The 13,099-nt window shown below is 32.9% G+C and overlaps 1 protein-coding gene across 3 annotated transcripts in view; it reads left to right on the forward strand.

The window, feature by feature from the left end:
* Positions 1–13,099, forward strand: part of stx8 (syntaxin 8) — a 106,305-nt gene that overhangs the window by 83,880 nt on the left and 9,326 nt on the right. For all 3 annotated transcript variants that reach the window (XM_073952729.1, XM_073952730.1, NM_200375.1), the window contains 1 exon segment: positions 10,046–10,147. In XM_073952729.1, coding sequence (XP_073808830.1) covers positions 10,046–10,147 — 102 coding nt within the window.

Consider the following 13,099-nt stretch of genomic DNA (forward strand, 5'->3'; position numbering starts at 1 on the left):
TATTTTCAGATTTTTTGTAGTTTATGTATTAATTTCAGTACTTTTACCATAAACTGACATAGCTATTTACCATTTTGTAAAGGCATTGAGTGTGTTAACTAGTGACATTAGGAGTTAAAAATGCAGTCCAATTATGTATTTATTTATTTTTTTCTTAGTGGGGTAGTAAAAGTACTTGCGAAATATAAAAAAAAATTATAAATTCAGAGGAGGGCTAATAATTTTGACTTTAACTGGACATATAGGTATGTGTGTATTTTATTTAGTTTTTTATTCTTTGCTTGGGACCAGTAGGTCAGTCAATGCCGTTTTGTCCACTATTAGTCAACCATCTTTCTACAAACTGACATGCCCGATCTCCCAAACTTCAAATGTATTAAACAGCAAAATATCTAACGTTCACACATATGCTTATGTTTCCACTCTCCATATTCGCATGTGTTTCAACGGAAAACCAAAGTCTGCTTTGACCGCACGTTCACCCATGGCAAAATCACCCTAATGCGTTTCAAAATACGCCTTGATCTGCGGTTCTTAGTGGTATTGTGTTTCCGTCGGTGTTTTTTGGCTCAATTTTTTTGGGTTCTTGATTTATATCTTTTTGTACCTATCAGCTGACACGACACATTATATATATAACCTCTGGTCCTTCCACTCTTTCCACCAATAACAGTGATGCTGTGAGTGACGGCTGTTTTGGCTTCTGTATCAGAGTCTGAAATGTGTTGGAGATTCTTCTTCATCAGGCTTCATCAAAACAGCTTGTTGCACGCTGGAGCGAGGCTTATTTGAGTTGGCAGGCTGATGGCAGCAAGCAGAAGAAGAAGAAGAAAAAAACATGTACAACTTCCCGTTTCTACTGAATTATATCCAGCTCGCTGCTGCTAGGTATTGAAATTCTGTCAGTAAGCTGCTCGCTGCTTTCTGTATGAGCATGTTCTGCTCTGCCTCAAAGTCCACACGCAGGTCAACCTGTTCACACTTTACTCCGTTTTCCTTGTTCTTTTCGTCTTTAACTATTTTCTCATTAATCTCCCTTTCTTTCCGCTTCATTCTTTACTTTTGTTTCTCGTTCCCTGTTTTATTTCTTTCACTCGCTCACTCTGTGATCTGGAAAGAGCCTTTCAGCAAGTTTGCTGTTTTCAGAGCCAGCCACACAGCTAGATTTGCACCGAAGCAAAATGGACAATTAACTTTCTATTTAATCATAAATAATATAATATTCTTGCATTGGACGTATTCAGTAATGAGCCGTGCTGTTTTGCGCTGGAGTTATATGTATATTTTTAATCTTATCGTGGCAGTATAGTCTTTCTGCAGTTCATTTCAGATGCTTGAAGAAAATGATTCTGTTCAGATGGTGGTTCAACACAGTATTTCTCAAGCGTGTGATACAAAGTTAATGTACCAGTGCACATAATAGATTTAGACTTTTAAAATGGAGTTGGGAAGTCTCAGAGGATTCTCTGCAAGCTCTAAACTTGGTACACTGCACCACATATAAATGTGTGTTTTTAAAGGTATTTTAGATGTTGTGCCTATCATATGTATGAACAATTTCTATAAACACAGGTGCAGAACACACAAGTAGCTTTTTAGATTATTTGTTGCATGTAAGTGATTTTTTTTAAGAGCCCTTATTAAGTATTAAAAAAGGTAATATTTTGGCTTTTGGTCTCTCCAACAACTGTCTGATATGCATGCAAAGTCATAAAACTCTTCCATTGTCTTATAATATGCTTTTATTTTTACCTAATTATCCCAACGACTCCCATATGATTTTTTTCAGTGATTAATTTTTTCCCAAACCACTCCTTAGCGCGATGCTAATCTGTGCTGATTGGTCCGATGACCCAGTCTGTCGCAATTGGTCAATTGCATTCAGCACGAGACTCGCTCAGCAGAGAATCGCTCACCACAGCTTATCAACAATTTTGAAGTAATCAGAGTGCATAGTGTATGTGTGAGCCCAATGTAGGACTGCATTAAAGCATGCAGTTTAACACCAGCATATTACTTTATTCTTAAGCATGAAACACAGTATTCATTCAGTTCAGTATTATATTACATAAAGGCAAAAGCTGAACTATTTTAAAACTTGACTGCCACACGTGTGTAGGAACAGCTGACAGTGGTCATAGCAATGACAAACAGCAGAGGATTGCAAGGTCGGGAATGCATATTAAATGCGCAAAGAAAGCAGCATGCTCCGCATTTTCAATTTGCAAACAAGAAACAAAACTCAATTAAATATTTTGCAAGCTAGAGAAAACAAGGAGGCAGCCGTTTTAATCGCTCTTACTTACACTTGTGAAATGGAGGTAGAAACTGGTTCATAAATTGTGTACTGTAAAGTTCCTGTCTAGCTCTGACAAAGTCCCATACATCTTCTCATCCTTCCTTTAACAAATGGCTCATGAATCTTCTGTTGTTGGCATGTAGACTGCCTAAGCACTTGTCAGAAAAATGATGGGAAAACAGTACAAGGCTGGGGCTATAATGCTGAGGCTATTTTTGCAAAAGTAAACTTCAACCACTGACTCTTCACAGCCTCATCTTTGGGTAGGGAAAATAATACTAACTTTCCCTCACACTTCAGAGCACAGCGTCTTTGCGTCATGATTCAACCAGGATTTTTTTTTTTTTTTTGCTATGGTGTGAATTTTTTCGGGTCTGCATGCACAACAAACGGGCGGCGCTTGAGTTCTGTATAAATGTCACGCTGACATGGCTAAAGATCTGTTACCCCGATGATTCATTTTAATCACTCTGAGTCGGCTCTTTTGTAGATGAATCAATAGTTTTAAACATGGCGCACTTTCAAATAAAAACGTAGCTGGATATTTCACTTAACTTAAAGCTTTGTTACACACTACATGGAAGGTAAATTTCTGTCTAGGGGCTCTTTAAAATATTATAGCCAAGGAATTTATTTGTCCATAAAATGTGTTATTTCTCCCTAAAACGGGTTGTTCTGAAAGAAAAGTCATGTTTAGATTCATATATAAAATATTTAGCTTGATCACATTAATTGTTAATTAAAGAGCCGCTATTATGGGTTTTTGAAAATGACCTTCCATGTAGTGTGTAAAAGCTCAGTGAATGAATACATCCAACATCCAGGTTTAAATCTGAAAGTGCACTATGTTTAACACTATTGATTTTTCAAGAAAAGAGTCGACTCATAGTTGAATGAATGATTAGTTTTTAGTTCAGATCTTTAGCCTGTTCGTTTGCGTTGTCGATATGAGATATCTCCAAATATGAAGTGCCGGATCCGGTAAAACAGGAATGCACACTTCTTATCAAACACTAGTAAAGCTCAGGGGATCATATAATTAATTGTGATGGAAAAATTACTATCACTGAGAGATCGCCAGATATGTGGATTTGGGCAATAAAGGGTTAAAGTTTATTTTCACAACAATACCACAATATACCATGTGCTGCGTTTGTCCCTTGTGTTTTTCTGATGACTTGTAGTCGAAAAAGTTGTTGGTTATAGTTCAAGGTCCAACAACACAAGTAAACAGCATAAATAAACAATGAAAATGCAAAACATGAATCACAAAATACGTAAAATTGTTTATTTATGCATATTTTACAGTGTAGGATGACATTAAAGCTACATTCACTTTTATTTGGTTGATTTTGGTACATAAATTACCTCTGATCGTTTTACATATGGCTTAATGTTATGCCTCGACAGAAACAAAATCTGTCTGGCAACAGCAACGCATCCACAAAATAAATGAAATATCATCTGGAGTGAGAATGTTCAAGAATAAATTATATAAATGGTTGTAGGTTTGCTGAAGGCTACATCACACTGTTCTGGGGAATTCTCCATGGCACGTTGCCTAGTGATGTTCAGTCTCTACTGTCTTATATTTGGTATGATAAATCTGACCTCATAAAAATGAATTTATTGTGGATTAGCTCCAAAACAGACTGAGAAAGCTCAGCAAATCATGATACAGATGCTTGTTTTTTTAAGGACAGTAGCACAGGTCTTGTGATGTAGTACAATTACTGTATAATGAAAAACTGAAAGAAATGTATTTTGGGTTCTTTTTCACTCTCCAAAAATTTCTCTTTCCCAAAAAAAAAAAAAAAGAGAATGACCTTGATTAGTTTGTCCTATTCTTACCAGGAAACCTGCAACCTGTTTGATTGTTAGTTATTTAAAGGTGAGGTAGGTGATCTGCCAAAATGCTTACATTAGCATCCCTCCTGTCCAAAACCACACTTCCTTAAGTCATGAACGCGCACAGAATAGATGATGATAGACAACCTTATTTAACACTAGATCATTTCATTAACCAGTTAGAAAACTCTATGGAGACTATGGAAATTATTCAAAGTCAATGAAATAGTGCTAATGTTGTTTTGAAGTCAGACCTACACACTATTTCAGACTGAATATTCAAAGTATTGTTAGAGTGGGAGCGTTTCACAAGCTGTCACTGTTCAAACACAAACAAATGTGCGAATATAATTCAAACTTCACCTCAGTAAAGCTGGTTAGGCAGATAAGCACTATTTACTTGTTTTTTTATTAAACTAAATAATTTTTTTTTAAAGCCTCTTCATTTTCAATTTTACTCACTGATCCTCATACATCGCTTGTTTTCATCTTCTTTTACACTTAAACAAGTATATGAATACTCAGGTCTATTTAACCAACTATATTATTGATGGTGTAAAAGGTACGACATGAACTCGAAAATAGTCAATCTTTCGCCGGATGTTTTCACTGGCTGAAGAACACCTACGTACATAAAAACACATTCATAAACGAGAACACAATTTACATAAGCTATGTGTGACTAAAATAGTTTTAAAACATACCTGTCTTAAAGTAATACTTCAACCATGATTTCACCCTTCAGATTGTTGTTTTGAACTGTATAACGTCATTTCCCTCCAGCGTACAAAAGTAATTCTGACATTGATTCAGGATTTAGAAAAGTTCTGATTCTGCATTTGTGGCAGAAGCCCTTTCAGAAACAATCTTTTTTTTTCCCTGGACACAAGGCCACGTTGGTCTTTCAGAAAATAGGTCATGTTGATCCTCAGATTGTCAGCTATCACTCACTCACTCACTGTCCATGCTTCTCATGTATGCGCAAATGATAGATCTGTCTGTTTGAAGAGGGTGCGCAGAAATACACATTTAAATTTGTTGAGTGACAGTTTAAGTTAACTGTTGTAATTGAGTTACTTATTGGCTGGATGATTTTTAATTGGATGAACATTTTTTAGTATCATGCCTTACCCAGAATATAAAAATACAAATAAACATACTTAGATCATTTACTTTAATTATTACGATCAGAATGTGAAGAGACTTTTAACCAGCACAAAAAAATAAAAATTTCTAAAGACAATATCCTACTGTACCTTTACCTAAATAATTAGCCTCTTCTGTTTTTTCCTTCCTCTCCATTTATCCTTTTATGTTTATTTTCTTCATTACATTATGTTATTGTGTTTGGAATCAGGGATAATTAAATTAAATATTTTAAATAATTTAAATAAATGTAAAAAATATAATATATATATATATATATATATATATATATATATATATATATATATATATATATATATATATATATATATATATATATATATATATATATATATATATATATATATATTTGAACAGTATAATAAGCTAATTTGCATATCTGCAGTGCTACAAAACTATTCCCCTGAAGTAAATGATTATATTGGTTATTATATGGTTGCACTTTACTATAAGGCATTTGTACAGCATTTATTAATTATAGTTCAACATTTACTAATGTATTATTATCATGCAAATTCATGCTTGTTAACATTAGTTAATGCACTGTGAGTCAAAAAACCAACGGACAACTGTAATTTCATAAACAATAGCGTTAACTAACATAAACAAATACTGTAATTAATATATTTTTTGTTCATGTTTATAAAGTCATTAACTAACACAAACAAATGCAACTTAAATTTGTGTGTGTGTGTGTGTGCGTGCATGCGTGCTTGTGTGTGTATTTGTATATTTATTTTTACATAGTCTGCATTTTTCTGAAATTGTACAGTACATTTGAGAAAGGAATTATGAAATACATTTTGGATTTATAAAAGCAGTTCACATAAACCAGCTTGTTTATAGTTCTATCCTTCAAACGGGAGTTAAAGGACTAAACTCTTTCCCTAAATTAAATGGTTATGCTGATTATGTTTTTAAAATATTTATTTATAGTTTGGATATTTTTAATTTATAATAATTGAACAGAATCAAGCCTATTGCATGTGTGTTTGCATTTGTTTGTTTATTTTGTTGCATGAGGGAAGTTGAAATTTGGCACACAGTTTCTTTGGTGCAAGTAGTGCAAATCTTAAAGCCAAATTTCACCAGTTTTAGGAAATGAGGGGGGCGCTATAACTTAAGAAAAAAAAAAATCTCTGAACTGAGATCAAATAACTTGATCCACAAAAATTGTATCCACATGATCTGTCCTTTCAGACTTTTGCTATTGCGGCCCAGTCTGCTTGGACACGAGTTGTTGCCACTTGTGGAAATATTTTAGAAGTAATTGCACAGATGTTGGCAAACGAGTACATATTAATACTGTCAGTAAGGTCTCAGATGGTGTGCGGTTTAGCCACAGCTACCAGCACACAAAAACCACACATAACAGGCCACTATAAATCCCCTTTACGTAGACACACACACGCCACAAAGCCACGGCAAAGGAAAACTTTAGCTAGTCGCCTGCTGCTCTCTTTCTCTTTTTCTCTGTAGAACTATACACTATAGCCCTTTGGATGGCAGTTGTTTGTCTTGGGGACCTAAAAGGTCCTTATAGCTTATCAGAAAGTGAAAAGAAAAACTTAAAACATTTGCAGTGGATGTTTGAGTTTGTAATGAGGTTAAATATTTAATTCACAAGATTTCTAGAATTAATAAAACTCAGTTAATGTAGACTAATGGACATGTTGGTTTGAAATTTTGGATGCAATTTTAAATACATAGGAATTATAAGGAAAGGATCTAACGCAAACTCTCAAAATAAAATGGTTCATATGGTATTGCAAATAATGTACTGTAATAATATATATATAGAAAAATCTATAAAAAAACAGAAAATGTACTGAAAGTTTTTTACAAGGTTTCTATAACATAATTAAACACCAACCCAGACAATGTATCACTTTAAAATATTAAAAATGTTAAAAAAAGTCATCTTTTCAAACTTTTTAAGGTTAGAAGTTGTCGGAAGATCAAAGACCCATAATGCAAATTAAAAGCAATTTTTTATTTTTTTTTCAAAAAACATGAATCACAAAATGCGGACAACTGCTAATTTATGGATATTTTTTACAGTGCAGGTAGTGAGAGAAAAAGACAGATGTTTTTTTTTTTTTATTCGGACAGGAATAAAATCTCCAGCCATCTTGAAAATAAAAAAAAAACATCCAAATAGGATGTTTATAGCCAAATATGATTATTTTTAATGTTTGTATTGCACAATGATTGCTACAGTAAAGTACTTGAAAGTCAGTTAAATTACAAATATATTACTAGAAATTGACTTTGGTTTAAGTAAAAGTCACTGTTTTGAATATTGTATTGAAGCCTGTATGAAAGCACTGATTACTATACGGTTCTATACCACCTTAAAGGATATATTATCCAATTGATGTCCAAAGAATAGGAGAAGAGTAAAGAGGTCATACACAAATTATTTTGTTCAAACAATGTATCAATTTCTTTATGATTAGTGTGTAAACATAATCATCACAATACAAATCAAATAAAATAGCGTAGGCCCACGTAAATGAAAACAATTATCATATAAGATGACAATAATTACAGTACTGTAAGGTTGTAATATAGTGGGGAAATAAATCCCAATAGTTTCAGAGGACTTATAAACAGAAAGGTCCAGCGATCACTTGTAATATGGTGAAATAAGTCCCAATAGTTTCACAGAAAAATCCACCTCATAAACAGAAGGTCCAGCGATCACTTCAGCAGTCGATCAATAGTAGTGATGTCATCAGCCAGTGTGCAACATTTGCCGGGATCTTCATTTGCAATGAATGTATAATGTATAATGAGTGATTGTGTAAAAGCAAGTGATCAGATTAAGTTAAATGTTGCTGTAAATGTTCATGCAGTAGCGTGTGATTTTGTATGTATGTGTGTGGTTGTTTCTTCAATGACGCACATCATAAAGTTCTGTCAAACTCTGAAGTAATCACACCACATCTTCCTGTCATCTGATAGGATTCAGTCAAACTGCCTTCTCTGAGGATGCTGTGATTGCAATCCTAACAGTTTGTTGGCTTTAACTCTCGAAACTGGCGACTGAGCATCACGATGCGCACCTGCCTTTCTCTCTGTTCCTCTTTCATTACTGTGTCGAACACTTTCACTTTATTCATTAAACTCGCGAGCGGACCTTTTAACCACGCCCACATAATAACAAAACAGGTAAAGACTAAATGTACAGTTAGAAAACAAAATAATTAAACAATCTTTTGTACAAATATCACTTGAGTAAAAGTTTTAAAGAATCTGATATTTATCATTTTTAGCTTAACTTAAATTTTTACTATTAAATAAGGAAAGTAGAAGTACATGTAAATGCTGTAAATAAAATAAAAGCTTAATCTTTTTTAATATAACAATGTCAAAAGCCAATAAATATTTACATTTTTTTTTGTTTCAGCGTGTAGCATTATTCTGCTCAGTTTTTACACTCAAAAAAACAAAAAACAAACCTTGGATTAACTGAATTTAATTGAGGGCAGGATTTCCATCCAATAAGTTTGTTTTGCACCAACTAAATAAAACAATTTACACAATTAAATGCAATTGACTTGGTCCAACATGATTTTATCAAATAAAAGTTTAAATACTTTGTATTTTTATTTAACTTAAACTGAAATGACTGATAATATCATGTATGTTCATTATGTGTTGTACCTTTCAAAGTCTTTTTGTTTTATTTGAAGTTATCCAAAATAAACTAAAATAGCCATTTTTAAGCATATTTCATGAGTTACATATACAATAAATTACGACTGATCTCAGAACTCAGAAGACAGTTATTGCTGACTGAGCAAAGCCATAAACTGCATTTTTGCTAATTAAGCTGCAAACACCTAAAGGATGGCTGCTTCTAAAAGGTGGTCATCTCAAAACTCAAAGCATTACATGAAACTCTTCTAAACCTCCAAACTAAAATGAAGAATAAACTTTAACAAGTCTTTCTATTAACTTTAAACACTTAAGATTACTTGTTTTGTCAACATTTTCCTTTCTTAATACATCCCACCCAAAGCATGTTGGGAACTACAAAAGCCCATAACCAGGTAGTTGGACCAACACAATTCCTTCAAGTTATCCCAATCCAAAACTCTTAAGTTAACTTAATGATTTACAAATGTAAGAGGACTGAACATAAAACAAAAGAATTGACCAAAGAAATTACAAGAATTGTGTTGTTTCTGCTCATTGTAAACAGGTTGAACAAGCAGCACTAATCATTTAGTCACACTTTATTTTGATGGTCCGTGTGTTGAATTTAAGTTCAGTTGAATCTACTAGACAACTAATTCTCATTAGATTATACGTAGACTGGAAGGTTTGGATTAGGGTTACGATTAGTGTAAAGTTTGCAAAGTTTCTTATAGTCAGTTAAATGTCTGTTAAAGGAGCAGTATCAACAGATTGTAAGCAGACAGTCTATTAATATTCAAATGGACCATCAAAATAAAGTGTTACCAATCATTTTTTTTGAGTGTACATTAAGTTTTTGAATTTTTTTTTTATTAAAGCTAAAATGTTTGGTAGAATTGTTATAATTTATGAAAGAAATGTAGTCCAGTAAAAGTGAAATTTGCCAGAATAGTAAAAAGTACAGATATTCACAACAAATACTTAAGGGCTGTATAATTACTTCATTACATTACACCATTGCATGTGTCCTGGAAGTAATTAGCAATATGATGTTTTTGTTCTGAATTGTCCTGTTGTGTATTTTAGAGATAATCGATGACCTCGCTCAGCTTGTGGACAAGACGGACGGCCGCATCAAAAACGAGACAAAAAGAGTCAAGCTGTTGGATAGCAAGTCTGCTTCCTGTGGTGAGTTTTCTGCCTCTGTAGAGCCACTGGTTTAATGTACTCGACATCAGGAGCCCAGCAACAATAAGCCTGTCCATCGTTCAGATTTATGGCCATCTCTTTCTCTCTCTCTGTCACTTTTCTCCTCCCTGCTGCGTCTAGAGAAGTCTGCAGAAGTGAAGGGATTTAAAGCCACTGCCTGTAAATGGCAAAGTCAGATCTGAACATTATGGTCAGTCTCAGTGCTCTCACAGGCCCATCTGCATGTGATCTGTGAGTTTGTTATTGGAGCGGCACTAAAGGTGAGATCAGACTGAGACATTTAGAGAGGTCATTCACACAGATTTCTGGAAAGTTCTGCAAGACATTATTTTACATCCGAGCACTTCAGGGTACTTTCTTTTATGGCACCTTTTTTGTGTTAAAGGGATAATTCATCCCAAAAAATGTTTCCATCATTTACTTACCATTATGTTCTTTTGAATGTTAAGACTTTTTTTCAGATTTTAAAGAGTATCACACATGACCTTTTTTAGTATAATAAAGGGAAACGAGGACCAAGCTTGTCCAGCAACCTTGAGAAATACTCATCAGCTTTTATTGAAATTTGAACAAAAACGTTAGAATTGGCCAAGTTTATGAAGAATTTCGGGCTTGACTGTAAACACAGTGATGTGAAAATGTGTTTGTCCCTTACTGATCTCAATTTTAATTTATTTTTTGCATGTAAAGAACGTCACACATGCTCATTTTTTTAATAAGGGTGAAAAAGGGCATATATATATATATATATATATATATATATGTATATGTATATGTGTATATATATATATATATATATATATATATATATATATATATATATATATATATCCATATCCCACTTGAATTATTAGCCCCCTTGTTTATCCCCCCACCCACCCATTTTTGTTTAACGGAGAGAACATTTTTTTTAATACATTTCTAAGCATAATAGTTTTAATAACTAATTTCTAATAACTGATTTATTTAATCTTTGCCATGATGACAGCACATAATATTTTATTTTTATATTTATATTTACAGCTTAAAGTGACATTTAAAGGCTTAACTTGTTGATTAGGTTAACTAGGCAGGTAAGGGTAATCAGGCAACGTATTGTATAACGATGGTTTGTTCTGTAGACTCTGGAAAAAATATATAGCTTAAAGGTGATAATAATTTTTACCTTAAAATGGTTTTTAAAAAATAAAAACTGCTTTTATTTTTGCCGAAATAAAACAAATAAGACTTTTTCCAGAAGAAAAAATATTATCAGGCATACTGTGAAAATTTCCTTGCTCTGTTAAACACCATTTGGGAAAAAAGAAAAAAAAAATCTAAGGGTGGCTAATAATTCTGACTTCAACTGTATCATATCATTCAAAACTTTATCTATCATGTTTATGATCTGCCCCTCATCCTTTAATATTACTGATTGATTTATCAGATGATTTATCATAAGAGAAATATTAACAAAAAGATTTTCTTCATGGAGACCCATCTAAAAAAAACGACAATCAATAATTAATTTTGTATAAATACAAGTTTTAAACTGAAACATTGTACATGAAAGAGCAGGTTCTCTGTAACCTTTAAGACAAGCACGTCGCATCAGAAATGAATTTCACGTTGTACGCGTCACCATCGCATTTGTACGCATGACTTAAATTAATGCTTTTTGTCTCCCAAATGTATATAATGAAGAGAACAATAAAATAACGATATCAACCGGTTACCTGTAAATGTTTCTATTCAGAACGATTAAAGTTGATCTTGTTTTCAATTTTTTTTTTTTTTCTGTTGCTGCAAAATGTCATTCTTTTCCGTTTTTTGTTTACATTCCTTGGACCAGTTCAGAGCCCTGATTTTAAAATACTCTTAAACATACATGGTATGAGTATATGGGGACATTAGTTTGGTTGTATACCCTTGTAATTTGCAAAATAGTCTTAAAAAGCCAACTTGAAAAAGAATAAAAAATAGTGAATCGTGATTTCTCCAGAAAAAATCGTGATATGATATTTTTTCCATATCGCCCACCCCTAGTCAAAGTCTTGCTGTGGCATGACCTTAAAAAGGCAGTTCATGCTGGAAAATCCTCCAATGTGCTGAATTACAGCAATTCATGCACCAGAAGTGTTTTGCAAAACAATATGAACACAGTCAGTACATTGTATTTATATTCTGATGAAAGTACATACAGCGCTCCGCATAAATGAGTACACCGCTCACAGATCTCTTTTGAATAGTCTATAGTAAACAATGATGATGTTTTACAATGATGTATTTGAAACTAATTAATATGTTGAGTTTTTTAATAAATAGGAAACATTAAGAGGCATAAACAAAATAACATAAACATATATATATATATATATATATATATATATATATATATATATATATATATATATATATATATATATATATTAGCTATAATCACTGAAAAATAGATAAAAATGTCCATTTTAAAATGGGCTGTACTTATTTATGTTGAGCACTGTAATGGTTAAGGCCACTTAATATGAAGTTGGACCCAAAAAGCCAGTAACTTCTTTTTATTTCAGTAATTTCTTTTTTTTTCACTTGTATTTGGGTCAATATTGCAGCTAAGCACAGTAAATGATGACAAAAATTTCATTTACGGTTGAACTATTCCTTTAATTGCATTTTCTGTGATGTGATAACTAACTACAGCCTCTCAGATTTCTGAAGTTCTGTGTAAGCCAACCATGTCTGGAGCACTTAAATCATTTCACATGTGGTAAATGCTGAAGCGTGTCTGCATACTCAAGCAGCAAACACAAAATATCTGTCTTCATCAAACTCTTCATTAAAGGAGCAGTTTCATCAAAACTTCTTTAATGTATAATTTTCAACTGATGTTCAACTAGTCCTGTTTTCCCAGAACAGTCCCATATTTATAATGTCCCAAAACTAACCTGTTTTTGT

This window comes from Danio rerio, chromosome 6 (assembly GCF_049306965.1).
Source record: "Danio rerio strain Tuebingen ecotype United States chromosome 6, GRCz12tu, whole genome shotgun sequence".
Lineage (NCBI taxonomy): Eukaryota > Metazoa > Chordata > Actinopteri > Cypriniformes > Danionidae > Danio > Danio rerio.